General features: G+C 43.1%; 1 protein-coding gene across 1 annotated transcript in view; it reads left to right on the top strand.

The window, feature by feature from the left end:
• Positions 1-11,312, top strand: part of ARHGAP18 (Rho GTPase activating protein 18) — a 35,006-nt gene extending 23,694 nt beyond the window's left edge. Inside the window, exons 13-18 of the mRNA XM_010138608.1 lie at positions 743-825; positions 2,062-2,268; positions 3,056-3,202; positions 8,539-8,663; positions 9,867-9,928; positions 11,221-11,312. Coding sequence (XP_010136910.1) covers positions 743-825; positions 2,062-2,268; positions 3,056-3,202; positions 8,539-8,663; positions 9,867-9,928; positions 11,221-11,312 — 716 coding nt within the window. The remainder of the gene's footprint in view (positions 1-742; positions 826-2,061; positions 2,269-3,055; positions 3,203-8,538; positions 8,664-9,866; positions 9,929-11,220) is intronic.
• Positions 11,313-11,635: the final 323 nt, after the last annotated feature.

Genomic DNA, 11,635 nt, shown 5'->3' on the forward strand with positions numbered 1-11,635 from the left:
CAGCAGACAGCTGCTGAGAAGACTTGCCAGGGCGCGTCCTCAGCAGCATCACGAGTGACAAGCGTGAGAGAGTTGGGGCTATCTGCTGCTCAGTGCTGCCAGAGCTCTTCTAGGAGGCGAAGGAGGGTAGGGATGTGCTCCTCCTGCGTCTGGGGTGAGTGACACGCCGCTGAGCTGTTGGCTTAGAGGCAGGACCAACAGCCCTTCGCTTACAGCTTGCCACGCTCCGTGCAGCCCTCACTGCGGCAGCGTGAAGCTGCTCGGCTCTTGGCTCTATCCCCACTGGTCTGCCATGGCAGCTGCTGCTGCTGATGTCGCTGGAGACCTGCAACAAGTGGTGTTCATTCTGCCAGGGTGCCTTGGGAGACCGGGCAACTGTTAAGGCAATCGGAGAAACTGTGAACGCGGATTTGAATACAGCCTTCCTGTGCTGGGGCACAGGCTCAGAAAGGGAGGAACCCGTTCACTGACTATTTCTTCTTGTAACATTGCAAAATAAAGAATCACGAGGCATCTCGAAATTCCTGCCGTAAGACCGCTGAGTCATACGGCCGCTGAATCCAAAAAGAACACTTGGAAATGAGTACCCGAAAACAAGGAGCAGCCGGTCCTCTGTCACGCTGTGACAAGAGCCATGGTTTGCAGTCAGCGTTTTGCAAGAGGTTTCCGCTTTGAGTTTGTGCTTTCTGAAGAGGACAAGTGACAATTTTAAAATACTGACGTTCATGTGCTTTGCTGGCAGATCTTCCAACAAAGAAACAGCAACTGCAAGCTTTGAATCTTCTGGTTCTCCTTCTACCTGAAGCAAACAGAGACACTCTGAAGGTTAGAATTGCTAATACTTTTTTCTGCACAACTGTTTTGTCCGTTTCTGTGAATCCGCAGTAAATGAATGCTGTTGTCTTTTAACATTCCTCTTTTTTTCAGTTCAAGGTTAAGGCTCAAACTAGTGATTCTTTCTTTTTTCATGTTTCTCAGAACTTCAGAAAAAAAAACCAAACAAAAAGCCCTTAGGACCCTAATTCCTCCCAAATGACTTTTAAGAATGTGACTTGAAATTTTTCCAGGAGATTGCAATAATCATCTCCCAGTGAGCAACCTTTTCTCTTACAAGTTCTGTTCCTTTTTTTTACCCTTTACAGCAGCAGTCATAATTTCCAATGCAAAAAATAAACAGTGTTAGAACATTCTGGAGGAGTGTTTGCTTTTATGAAGTGGGTTTAGCTCTTCAGTTTTATTCCCAGCTTTTCTCTGTGCTGTTTGTTTCTACTCTCGGAAACCTAGAAATTTACACTTGCTATTGGTACCTGCAGCACGTTATGTGGAGTCTTCCAGTTTGGGCTTGTCCTTCTGTACCCAAACTGTTTGTCTTTTTAAGAATTTGCTTCCTATTAAAATTGCCACAATCAAAAGCGAATGTGCAGGATTTGTGTAGGATGCAGAATGTCTGCTATTGCAGGCAAAAAAGTCATGTGAGGTTTTATTCTTTAAACATGACTTTCTTTTTTGAGTTTATTTACTGTGTGGCTGCAATCAGGGAGGCTCCTGAGTTGAGTTACAAATACCTGGAGCTGAATTAATTGGAGATTGTCGGTTTCTGACTGGCTACGTGTCACTCACAGCGCAGTGCTTTACTCACGAACCGCTTCCCCGACAGACGCAGCCACTCCGTGTCTCCATAACCGTGACAGCTGGCACTGCTGTCTTCACTGTCTGTTTGGGAAAAGCCAGCAGTTACGTTTTCACAAGCATCTGTAGGTTCCTACTTGCGCACTGACATAACGAGGGTTTTGAGAAAAATCTTACTGTGCCGGGCTTCGAAGTCAATGGGCTGCTTTTGAAAATGTTATCCACAACCATAATGAGTCACTTCATTACTTAAGGGACCCACAACTTGCATTACAGTCCTGTGCACAAATATATCTACTCGCCCTGTTATCGGCTCCTTGTAATGTGGTTTTATCAGGAGTGAAGAGCTTACATCAAAAATGAGTAACAGCGTGTCTCGCTTGTAAATTCTCGATGAGCAGAGTTGAGCTGTTAAGTTCTGCTGTTTTTCAGGTACTGCTTGAATTCCTCCAAAGGGTAATTGATCATCGAGACAAAAATAAAATGACGTTAAAGAACGTCGCGGTGGTGATGGCCCCAAACATTTTCACATTTCATGGGTTTGGCTCAAAGACTATTGAACAAAGTGAGTTTGTTATGGCAGCTGGAACAGCAAATGTCATGCGCTTCATGATTCGGTACCAAAGTCTTCTCTGGACAGTAAGTGAATTCTTAAGCGGGGTGGGATCCTAAATGTCACAAACAAGGTAGCTGAACAAAGAAGGACTGTAAAGTTATTTCCATGATTAAGAGAAAGATCAGCCCCATGCAGCCAGGTTCTTGCTCATAGGTAACTCGTACAGCATCTCATGGGAGAGTTAAGCTAGAGTTAAGCTCTACCGTGATGGTCAGAGTTTTAATATTGTATGTTCACCATGTGTGAACTCAAAGATAAGTCCTTGGAGGGTCTTTGTATTTGGCCTGTCAGCATACATTGCTGTGAGGAATTTATTCTTCTCTGCTTGGAGACACTAGCAGGAAACACTGTGTTTTAGTCTACTGTCCTTTGGGGCCAAACTTTGCATTATATAAAACATTTTGATAAAACACGACCTTGTGTCACTGGTCTCAAACAAAGCTCTAACTTAGACTGGAGAAGTTTGGGCTTTGTTGTCCATCAACTTTAAGCAATTTTGACCTTTGCTGCATGTGAGGAAATGTTATTATCAGTTGTACAGACTGAGTGTGAGTGAAGTTTTTTGGCCGAGGAAGGTAAAAACACTGCATGATTCCACCTCTCTTCCCCTCAGAGCTTCCTCAGTGGAATGTAAGATCACAAATGGAGAGGTTTTAGAATTGTTTCACAGCCTTATATTATTTGAATCTTTATTACTGGAAATAATTTTAAATTTTTTTTTTTTAGTGCTACCTGACAATCTGTCAATTTACAAGGGTTTGATAAGGAAGTTAATGTAGATATTCATATTTATTATCTATATTAATCTAGATTCCTAAGTTTATTGTTAACCAAGTGAGAAAACAAAACATTGAAAGCCAGAAGAAAGAGAAAAAAGACAAAGCTGTGAAGAAACTTCTGAAAAAGATGGCGTATGACCGGGAAAAGCACGAGAAACAGGAGAAGACCACTAATGACGTAAGGAAACTGAAATACTTTCTCAATAGGACTAACATCTCTAGTGAAAAAGTTGCTCTAGTAGATACCTACATTTATTTAACTGAGGATTTCAGCAGACAGAGAGTTAATACAGATTTCATAGCTTGTGGGTTACCAGCGTGACACGTTTAGAGGGTTGGGCCGTTCGTTTGTTCTCACAGAATTTGCCAAATATTTTTGTTCTGAAAAATATTATTCCACAGGTTGTTTCATTTGGGGCACGTGAAACAAAAGTACATGAGGTCTGTATCTGTAGAGGCATCTGAATTCTCTGCCTCGATGAATCTTTCACTATTCCTTGCAGAGCGGAGCGTGGTAGAGGGTGGTGGAGCATGCACAACTTGCCCGCCCCAAGAAGCCCCAAAAGATGAAATAAATGTGAAAAACTGATAGACTGCCTCTTGTGCAGCTGTTGTCCAGTGTGTCCCTTGGTATGTCATCTCCAGTTCAGTGTCCATCGGTGAGGTGATGGGCTTCAGCCAGACCCATCAGTGATGTCAAGGCACGAGTTTCACTGTAACACTCTCCACGCATTCTTTACCATGAAAGAAAATAAAAATCCTGCAGCGCGATAGGGTTAATTTTTCCTGTACTTTAGAAGTATTTTAACTGAACTGTTCCCACTGACATCGACACTTCAAAAACGTATCTCCCATACCTTGAAATTGCTTATTATTTCTGATTTCAGGGTAGTAGTGGCCACGATTGGAAGCTCATCACCTGTGTAGTGTGGTGCCTTGGTTAGAACGCACGTGAAACGCGCGATGCCAGAGTTCTTCTGGTAACAGACACAGCCACCACCAAACACATCTGTCCTCATGACACCATAGGCAGCAGGCTGAGGGGGCAGGGAAGCATCACCTTGGGGGACGGAGTCTGGTGAAGATTCTGGTGCGTTGGAGACATCTCGTGGTAGCTGGTAACAGCGCAGCGGGCTGCCGGCCCGCGGTGCTGCTCTCGGCTGTGCGGGTGGCAAACCGCTGCCAAACAGGCTCGTCTTCCAAGAACGGCGCGTTTAAAGGTTATTCGGTCAGGAGCTAGAATATAGCAAATCGATTTGCTATAATATCGCTCAGATCTGCCGGGCTTGATCTTTCAGGTATGTTTTCTAGGGATTGTTTAACTTGCAAATAGCCAGATCCTTTGGACAACTGCATCCAGTCTCGCTTAACATCCAACCTTAATCAATTCCCCAGGCGTCACTTTGCCTGACTTTAATTTCTGTCAGCACAGAGGAATCAGTACACAGACTGAGGCTTTACCTGCCACGTTAAAATAAAGGTGAATAAACATGGACGTTTGATTTACGCTGTCTAATAAGGAAAGAATCCTCTGACTATGATTCAGTTATGATGAGGTGACACCTAATGCTGCCACCCTCTGCCCAAGACAGAAATAGCAGCAAATACACTAAAACAGGCAAGTGCTGTTGCAACTTTGGGTTTTGGACTTTTGGGGGGTTTTTTTGGTAGGGTTTTTTTTCTTCGTAGTTCAGTGCTGCTGGTCTTTTAGCATAAAAAATGCCTTTTTTATCCACTGGGAGTTAGGGCTGAAGTCTCGTGTAATATATTCTAGCCCGAATGTAAATGTAAAGTTCTTGTTCAATAATTCTCTTTAAGCCCTGGAGTTCTGGGATGATTTTCTTCAAATTTCAGCAGTACGGTTTTTCACAAATCCTTCGTGCTTATTTGAAGCATTTGGTAATTGGGGTGTCTGAGAGCGTATTACTCTTTTAAAATCATGTTACAAATTGGTAAGGCTTCATTGCCAACAACAATTTTATGCAGTTTTCTAAGTAAAAAATTCTCATTCTTGAAGGAAAATGTGTTGTGAGTGGTTTTTTTGCCCCAATTTTCAATTTATACTGCCTTAATTTGAAATGGAGATGATTTTCCTGTGCAGCCCCTGAACTGCCTTTCACCATTAGATGGCAAACGCAGCACCCAGACAGAGCTGAGAATCCCCCCTTCCAGTGAAAACTGCCTGAAACTTTTGCCAGCTAATTACCTTGTGGCAGCTGCCTAAGAACTAAGTAAAAGCTGCTGTTTTCTACCACATGCTGTGGCACCCCCCGTGATTACAGAGAGATGGACAGGGCACGAGCCACTTCTGTATTCGCCAGAAATACCTCAGTATCCGCATTCTTAACAGCAGTCAGCTCCTCTGGATTGCATTTCATCTTTTCTCTGACGAGATGACTCGATCAATGACTTTCCCCCTTTTAAAGCAGAGGTTAAATAGCGTGTGCTGCAGACTTTGGGCAGGATCTCTGAACAGTGCTGGCAGTGGTCAGTGTTAGAGGGGTTACTCAGAGTGGTCAATGTTAGAATTCTTGTGAGGGTTAATATGAACTTACCTTTGTTCATCATATTCATCTCTTTGTATCAAGGCATAATAAATGAACTTTACCTTTTTCAGAGGTAAGCCTCTGCTTTTTGGGATAAGTGTATCTGTGGCTCCAAGACAGCATTAGGGGTGAGGTCTTTATATTGCTGCTGGGGTGTGTTATGCTGTAGCCAGGCAAAGAAAGATGCCCTGAGGACTGGGAATGCAGCATTAGCTGGAGTTACGCCATCCGCCATTGTATTCCTCTGTATGTCGCAATTGTTCCAACAAGAGGAGCAATGGTTGAGTTACTAGGGGCTTATCTGGTACAGGTTAGACTAACCAGTGTGTCCCAAAGCCGTTCTGTTCGCATAACCTGTCTGAATTTTCACCATCTGACGTTCCTGTCTCTCGCTGAATCCGTTATCCACTGCAGTACCAGATTATTTACGATAAAGAGATTGCTGCCTGCTGAATTATTTCTCTTTATGTGGTCTTACCGTTGTTTGTCCCAAACCAGGTGTAGCACTTCGCAGGTCAAAGAGAGGAACTGCATCACATTGCTTCAGACTTTGTCTCCCAGGTAGCAAGGTCCTTTTGAATTCCAGTTTTGTTCTTCGTAATGCCCGTGCCCATTCCCGCGTGGTATCACTCGCTCGTGTAATACGTGTGTATTATATTGTATTCTGCCATCCGAGTCATTAGAGAAAATGCTACATAACCACTTTGTTCCTCTCTTCATCTCTCCTGATGAATTCTTAAGCGTGTCATGCAAAATGGAACAGGAAAATCTGGAGGAGACCCACCCCAGGCCCTAGAGTCAAGCAGCTGCAGTTCTTTTGTGTTACGTAGATTCAAGTCCCTCTGAAAAGAAAAGGGTTTGAGAGCAGATGAGTCCCTCCCAGGGGACTGCTGTCCCTGCCACAGCTAAGTGTCGCAGGCCAGTGTATTTCCCATCGACTAAGGATGTGTCTCTCCTCAGGTTTTTGAAGTGTGCAAGTGCCGAACTCAGCCAGAGGTTTTAGTGTTGTAAACCTCATCCTGAGAGAGCCTGCCAGGCAGGAGAGGGGACTCACCAACGAAACGGTGTAGGTGACCCACCCCTCAGCATATTGTCACTCGCTCACAGGTACTTGGCTTATACGTTGTGATGTGGAGCCCTAAGCTGGGTGTTCTGAACGGTTCTGTGCGGAGAACAGGTCCTCCTGTGGCTCCACTCCCAGATGTTTTATGGCCGCGTTTTCTTTCCCACCAGCCTGTGCGTTGGGCTAAGGGATGCTCCGTATCTGTTCTCACTGTGGCTGGGCACCATGAACAAACCGCACGGCCAAGCATGAGTTCTTCTGTAAGTGCAGGTGGTGAAAGTGTTGAATCTCCTGCATTAGCTGAGCTAATAATGACTCTGTCTGAATAAACAAAGTAATTATTCTGTTTGATCTGGGACCTTAATGTTACAGCTCTGTGGACGTTTTTTGCTCTTTTTCTCGTATATTCAAAGCAGGCAGGTTTCTAAATCATCTATCATTTGCCTGCTGTATAGAAAAAAAAAAATAACTTATCCAGCTGAAGGCTGAAAAAATTCCATTAAAATCAACTGAGACAAAATGATACAGAATTGTGTACAAAAATGAAAACCAATTTAAACTTACCATGCTGAATTCAATGAAAGACCAGTTAGGGACATCTGTACTTAACCATTTAATCCTTAAAAGTTTCCTTTTGCCAGGATTCCAACAGCTTAGGAAGAGGCAAAAGATTTTTAAAATCAGTAACCAGTAAGAGCGGCTACCAAAGGATCGTTTGGTTCTAATTATTGAGCGTAGCTCGTCACTTGTGTAGCAGTGAGCCTGTAGCTGTCTCAGGAAGCCGTGCTTCGGATTCCGCTCACGTTTATACTTGTTCTCCATTCGTTTACCTCTGATGGTTTCAGAGAAGCTATTCTAGATTTGCGGATGCCCAGATTTGTTCGTGGAAGAATAAAAGTTCAGCCTCACAATCGCAGTAAATGGGGCAGGGCAGGGGGTGCTGGTGAGAAGAAGAGAGTGAACCGTTGTAATCAACCTTGACTGCTGAGACCCTTACGTTCCTTTTTCCTGTCAAAACGAGTACATTTGGGTAAATGGTGATGTAATACGAGTAGAAAAAATGACCTCGAGATTTCCAGGAACAGAAATTAGGGTCTTATTCACAAATAAATTATGCCTTTTGTAACTTCAGATGTCTTGTGCTGCAAATTGAACAGCAAAACTGTCTTCGGGAGCCCTTCTTCTCTGTGGCTAATAGGATTGGTATTCATCATCAAGGATTTGGGGGTTGGAGTAAAATACCAATCAGTGATGTAGTCAGACCTGCAGGTTGACTAGCTGAATGTACTCTGGAGAATAAAATACAGGGAGAAAAAGCAGAAGTAGTGAATATCTGTTTTAAAAGGAAATGATATTCGAGAAGAGGAATCACTTACAGTAGACTGACCTGTGACTACTTTGTGATTTCTTTTTTTGCATGAAATTCCGATTAAATGAAACTGGTAAGGAATCTTCTGGAAGTTTTAGGGGCGAGGGTGTGCAGGGGGGTTGCCTGGCTTTCATGCCTGCAACAAGTCTTTTCCATCTCAATCTCAGATGCTTCTTATCATCCCAAAGTCTGTTCTTAATAGAGGAGCAATTGTTAGCGACTTTGAGAAACAATGCACCACTACTGTGCTCTTGTTCCAGAGGTCCCCCTGCTGCTGCCTTAAAGAGATGGGAAGGTCTGATGTCGTTTACTGAGTTACTGTGTAGTTACTTACCACACTTCCGCAGTGGAGTGTAGTAGACAGCAGTTAAGCCCCGAGTGCTGTAGGTAGTCAATAGTTCAGCACAGCATGCTGTACTAACTGAGTAGTTAAGTCCAAGAGTGCCGTGCTCCCTTACTCGCTCCACACTGCGTTTGGAGAAGCTCACCAAAGCAGCTGCTAGCAGCTTCCTTCCAACACCGTTACTGCTTTGCAGGCTGATGTTCCTCAGGGAGTGATACGGGTGCAGGCGCCTCATCTGTCCAGGGTTTCCATGGCGATACAGCTGACGGAAGAGCTGAAAGCCGGGGATATAGTAGCCAGGTTTCTCAGCCAGAGAAGGTAAGAACTCATTTTTGGTTTGTTATCATTCTGGAAGAAGTGGCTTTTTATATATAGTGTATCAAGAAAAAGATTTTAAAATACGTTAAGTCTAGGAAAGTTCCTGAACTTTTCGTCCGAATTTAGGCATTAAAGTCCGTGCTTCAGGAATTAACGTAATGTCATTAAAGCTCAGGAATACATGAGTGCTCTTAGTAAAAACCTAACTGCTCCTTAATCTGATGGGTCAGGGATAGGTCTGTAACTTGCTGGGGACAAGACAGAAGGGAGCTTCAGGAAGGTAGGTCTAGGAAACAAAGGAATGAGGAGAAAAGAAAGAAAGTATTTTGTAAAAAAAAATGTGTTTGTATGTAGCAACAGTATAGTCCCAGGATATAAACATGCAGATTGTCGTGCACCTGCAATGGGAAGCGACGTTTGAGTCATCTCAATGCGTTTAGAAAGGGAGAAGTTTTAATCAAGCTTTTACATCTAATTTTTATACAGACGAGCAAAGTAAGAAACCAGAATAGACTTGGCAAAAAAAAAATATTGAACGAACACACACACACACTCACGTGCACGGGGTGTAACCATTCACGCTAGAGCAATACCATGGGACACTAGTTGAGATTAAGAAGCTGTTTTTTCCTAAATGCTGTTTTTAGAGATTCGCATTTCTGACAAAGTTATTTCCTGGCTGTGCCTTAGCATATATTATTACAATTAAGCAGTGAGAAAAATAGAATCCCATTATAATACTGGGACTTCCTTCCACTGTCTGTTTTTCACTTCTTTTAGTTGCAGCATAATTAAAAACAGCATGAATGTGGTTTCTCCCACCCAACCTTAAGGCTTTTTTCAGAAATATGAAGTGTTTGAGGGGAATACTTGTTTTTGCAGTGGCAGTGAAAAAAAAATCAGAGGGTAAATATCAGGCTGTTGCTAGTAACAATAGATTTCTTTTCCAAACCCCATGGTTTCTTCACTTTGACTTATTTTACCTTTTCTATAGTGTACTGCTCACTTGTAGGACTATTTGTTTGCACTGGCATGCAAAGGTATCCTTGTCCACTCCCTGTAAATGAATATAAACACAAAGAGTTTATGACAGCTACACTGCTGATCTTAATTAGTACAATTCCTCCCGGACACGTCTACGTGGCCGACGTACAAGCTCTTTCGCAACTTCTTGCGTTACTCATTGTGTTTTGTTCCTGCCAGTGGAAATGTCCCAGCGCTCAAGAAAGAAGAGGTCTTTCTGTATGAAATAGGAGGCAATATTGGTAAGCACGGCTTCGGAACAACTTCTGGGGCTAGAATAGGATTCCTCGGCCCGTTCTCCGTGGGGTTGACCGTGCTTGTATTTTTATTCATGTCCCTAGTTCTCCCTGGCGCTAAGGCAACACTGAACTTGGGGAGCAGGAAGCAGAGACATTGGTGTGATCATCCTTTTAGTAGTATCTTATATCTCCCCGAGGAAGACAGCAGCTGAAACAGATGTTCCTGATACGTCTGTAGAGTGAAGAAGCACGGAAGGGTGGTTAGGAACGCACCTAAAGTTCATCATATTCATCTCTTTGTATCAAGGCGTAATAAATGAACTTAACAGTCCTTTATCCTCTGCATCTGAGTGTTGCTGGCAGGTTCCTTTAGGGAAAAAAACCACTCAACCAGAAAGATGACCTTGTAGTAAAATTTTCCAGTGGTTAGTCTTTCCTGCTCTGTGTCTTCCAGACCCTCTAGACTAAAGCCAATAGCAGATTAGGAGGGCTAATGCCAAAGAATCGTTTTGAACACAGTTCTGAAATTTTCTTCAACGATTGCAAAATCATTTTTGCATGGGGAATCAGTCTCTACTCACAAAAAATAAAAAACAGAAAAAAGCAAAAACCAAAACCTCAAAACCAGTATTGGATTTGGCTTCATTTACTGTTTTTCTGACTAACCATGACCTGTTAAACTTCATCTGAAGTTACAAAATTCCATGAATACTCAGTACTTTTGCACTCTGCAGGTTTAAATCCTGAATGTAAATTGCTGCTTTTAGCATTTTCCCTTTTTACCTAATCGCTGTTTGAAAGCAATTACGTGATTGATACATACTTCTTCCTCCTAGGACAGTGACTATTACAAGTGCCGTGCAGCACTGCTCACCGAGGGGAGCGGGGTAGGGAGTGACACCTGCTTAGCGAGGACAAACCTTGCTCCAACTTTCCATTTAAGAATGGGAAAATAACCTGAAATGCAAACGGGAACGTAGTGTTTGGATTTAACCAGGGCATTGCCCCTTTTTTTCTAAACCTCAACCATGCACATGGTCCGTGTGAAGAATCTGACCTGGAACATGCCACAGAGGTGGCAGAGCCCCGGCTCTCCTTCCTTCTTCTGTCCCCCTTCCTGCCCAAGGCAGATGGGAAGGGTAAGAGCATTTCTAGTTTTTAGCTGCATTGTCCTTTGCTCAATACCACAGGGAAGGGCTTGAAAACCTAAATGGAATAAAACCGTGCGAGGAACTTTGAGAATTGTTTCCTTTCTTTTTTTGGTACTGACGTAACCACATCTGTTCTGTTTCTAGGAGAACGCTGCCTTGATGGTGATACCTACATGAAGGACCTGTACCAGCTCAACCCAAATGCCGAGTGGGTTATAAAATCTAAGCAGAGCTGAGCTCGCAACTAACAGCAGAAGAGTAACCTGTGGACTTACTTTGTAAGGCTGAATGTTTCAAAGGGATAGTGTGTGCTTTCAACGTCCGGTGACTTAGAAATACACTAATGGAACGGCATCCAGTTAAAGAAAAAAAAAGTGATTACAGTCAACTTTCAGTTTTACTCACAGCAGAATTTTGGAGGTAGCACAGTTTTCCCACCCCTGTTTGAAGTGAGGATAAGTACCTTAAAGATGTTAATGGCACTAATCTACCTCCCATCTGGTAGGTCTTGTTTCGGAAGGATATATTTTATATTTTTCAAGCAGATGTTTAACCTCTT

The sequence above is a fragment of the Buceros rhinoceros genome, unplaced genomic scaffold (assembly GCF_000710305.1).
Source record: "Buceros rhinoceros silvestris isolate BGI_N320 unplaced genomic scaffold, ASM71030v1 scaffold28206, whole genome shotgun sequence".
Lineage (NCBI taxonomy): Eukaryota > Metazoa > Chordata > Aves > Bucerotiformes > Bucerotidae > Buceros > Buceros rhinoceros.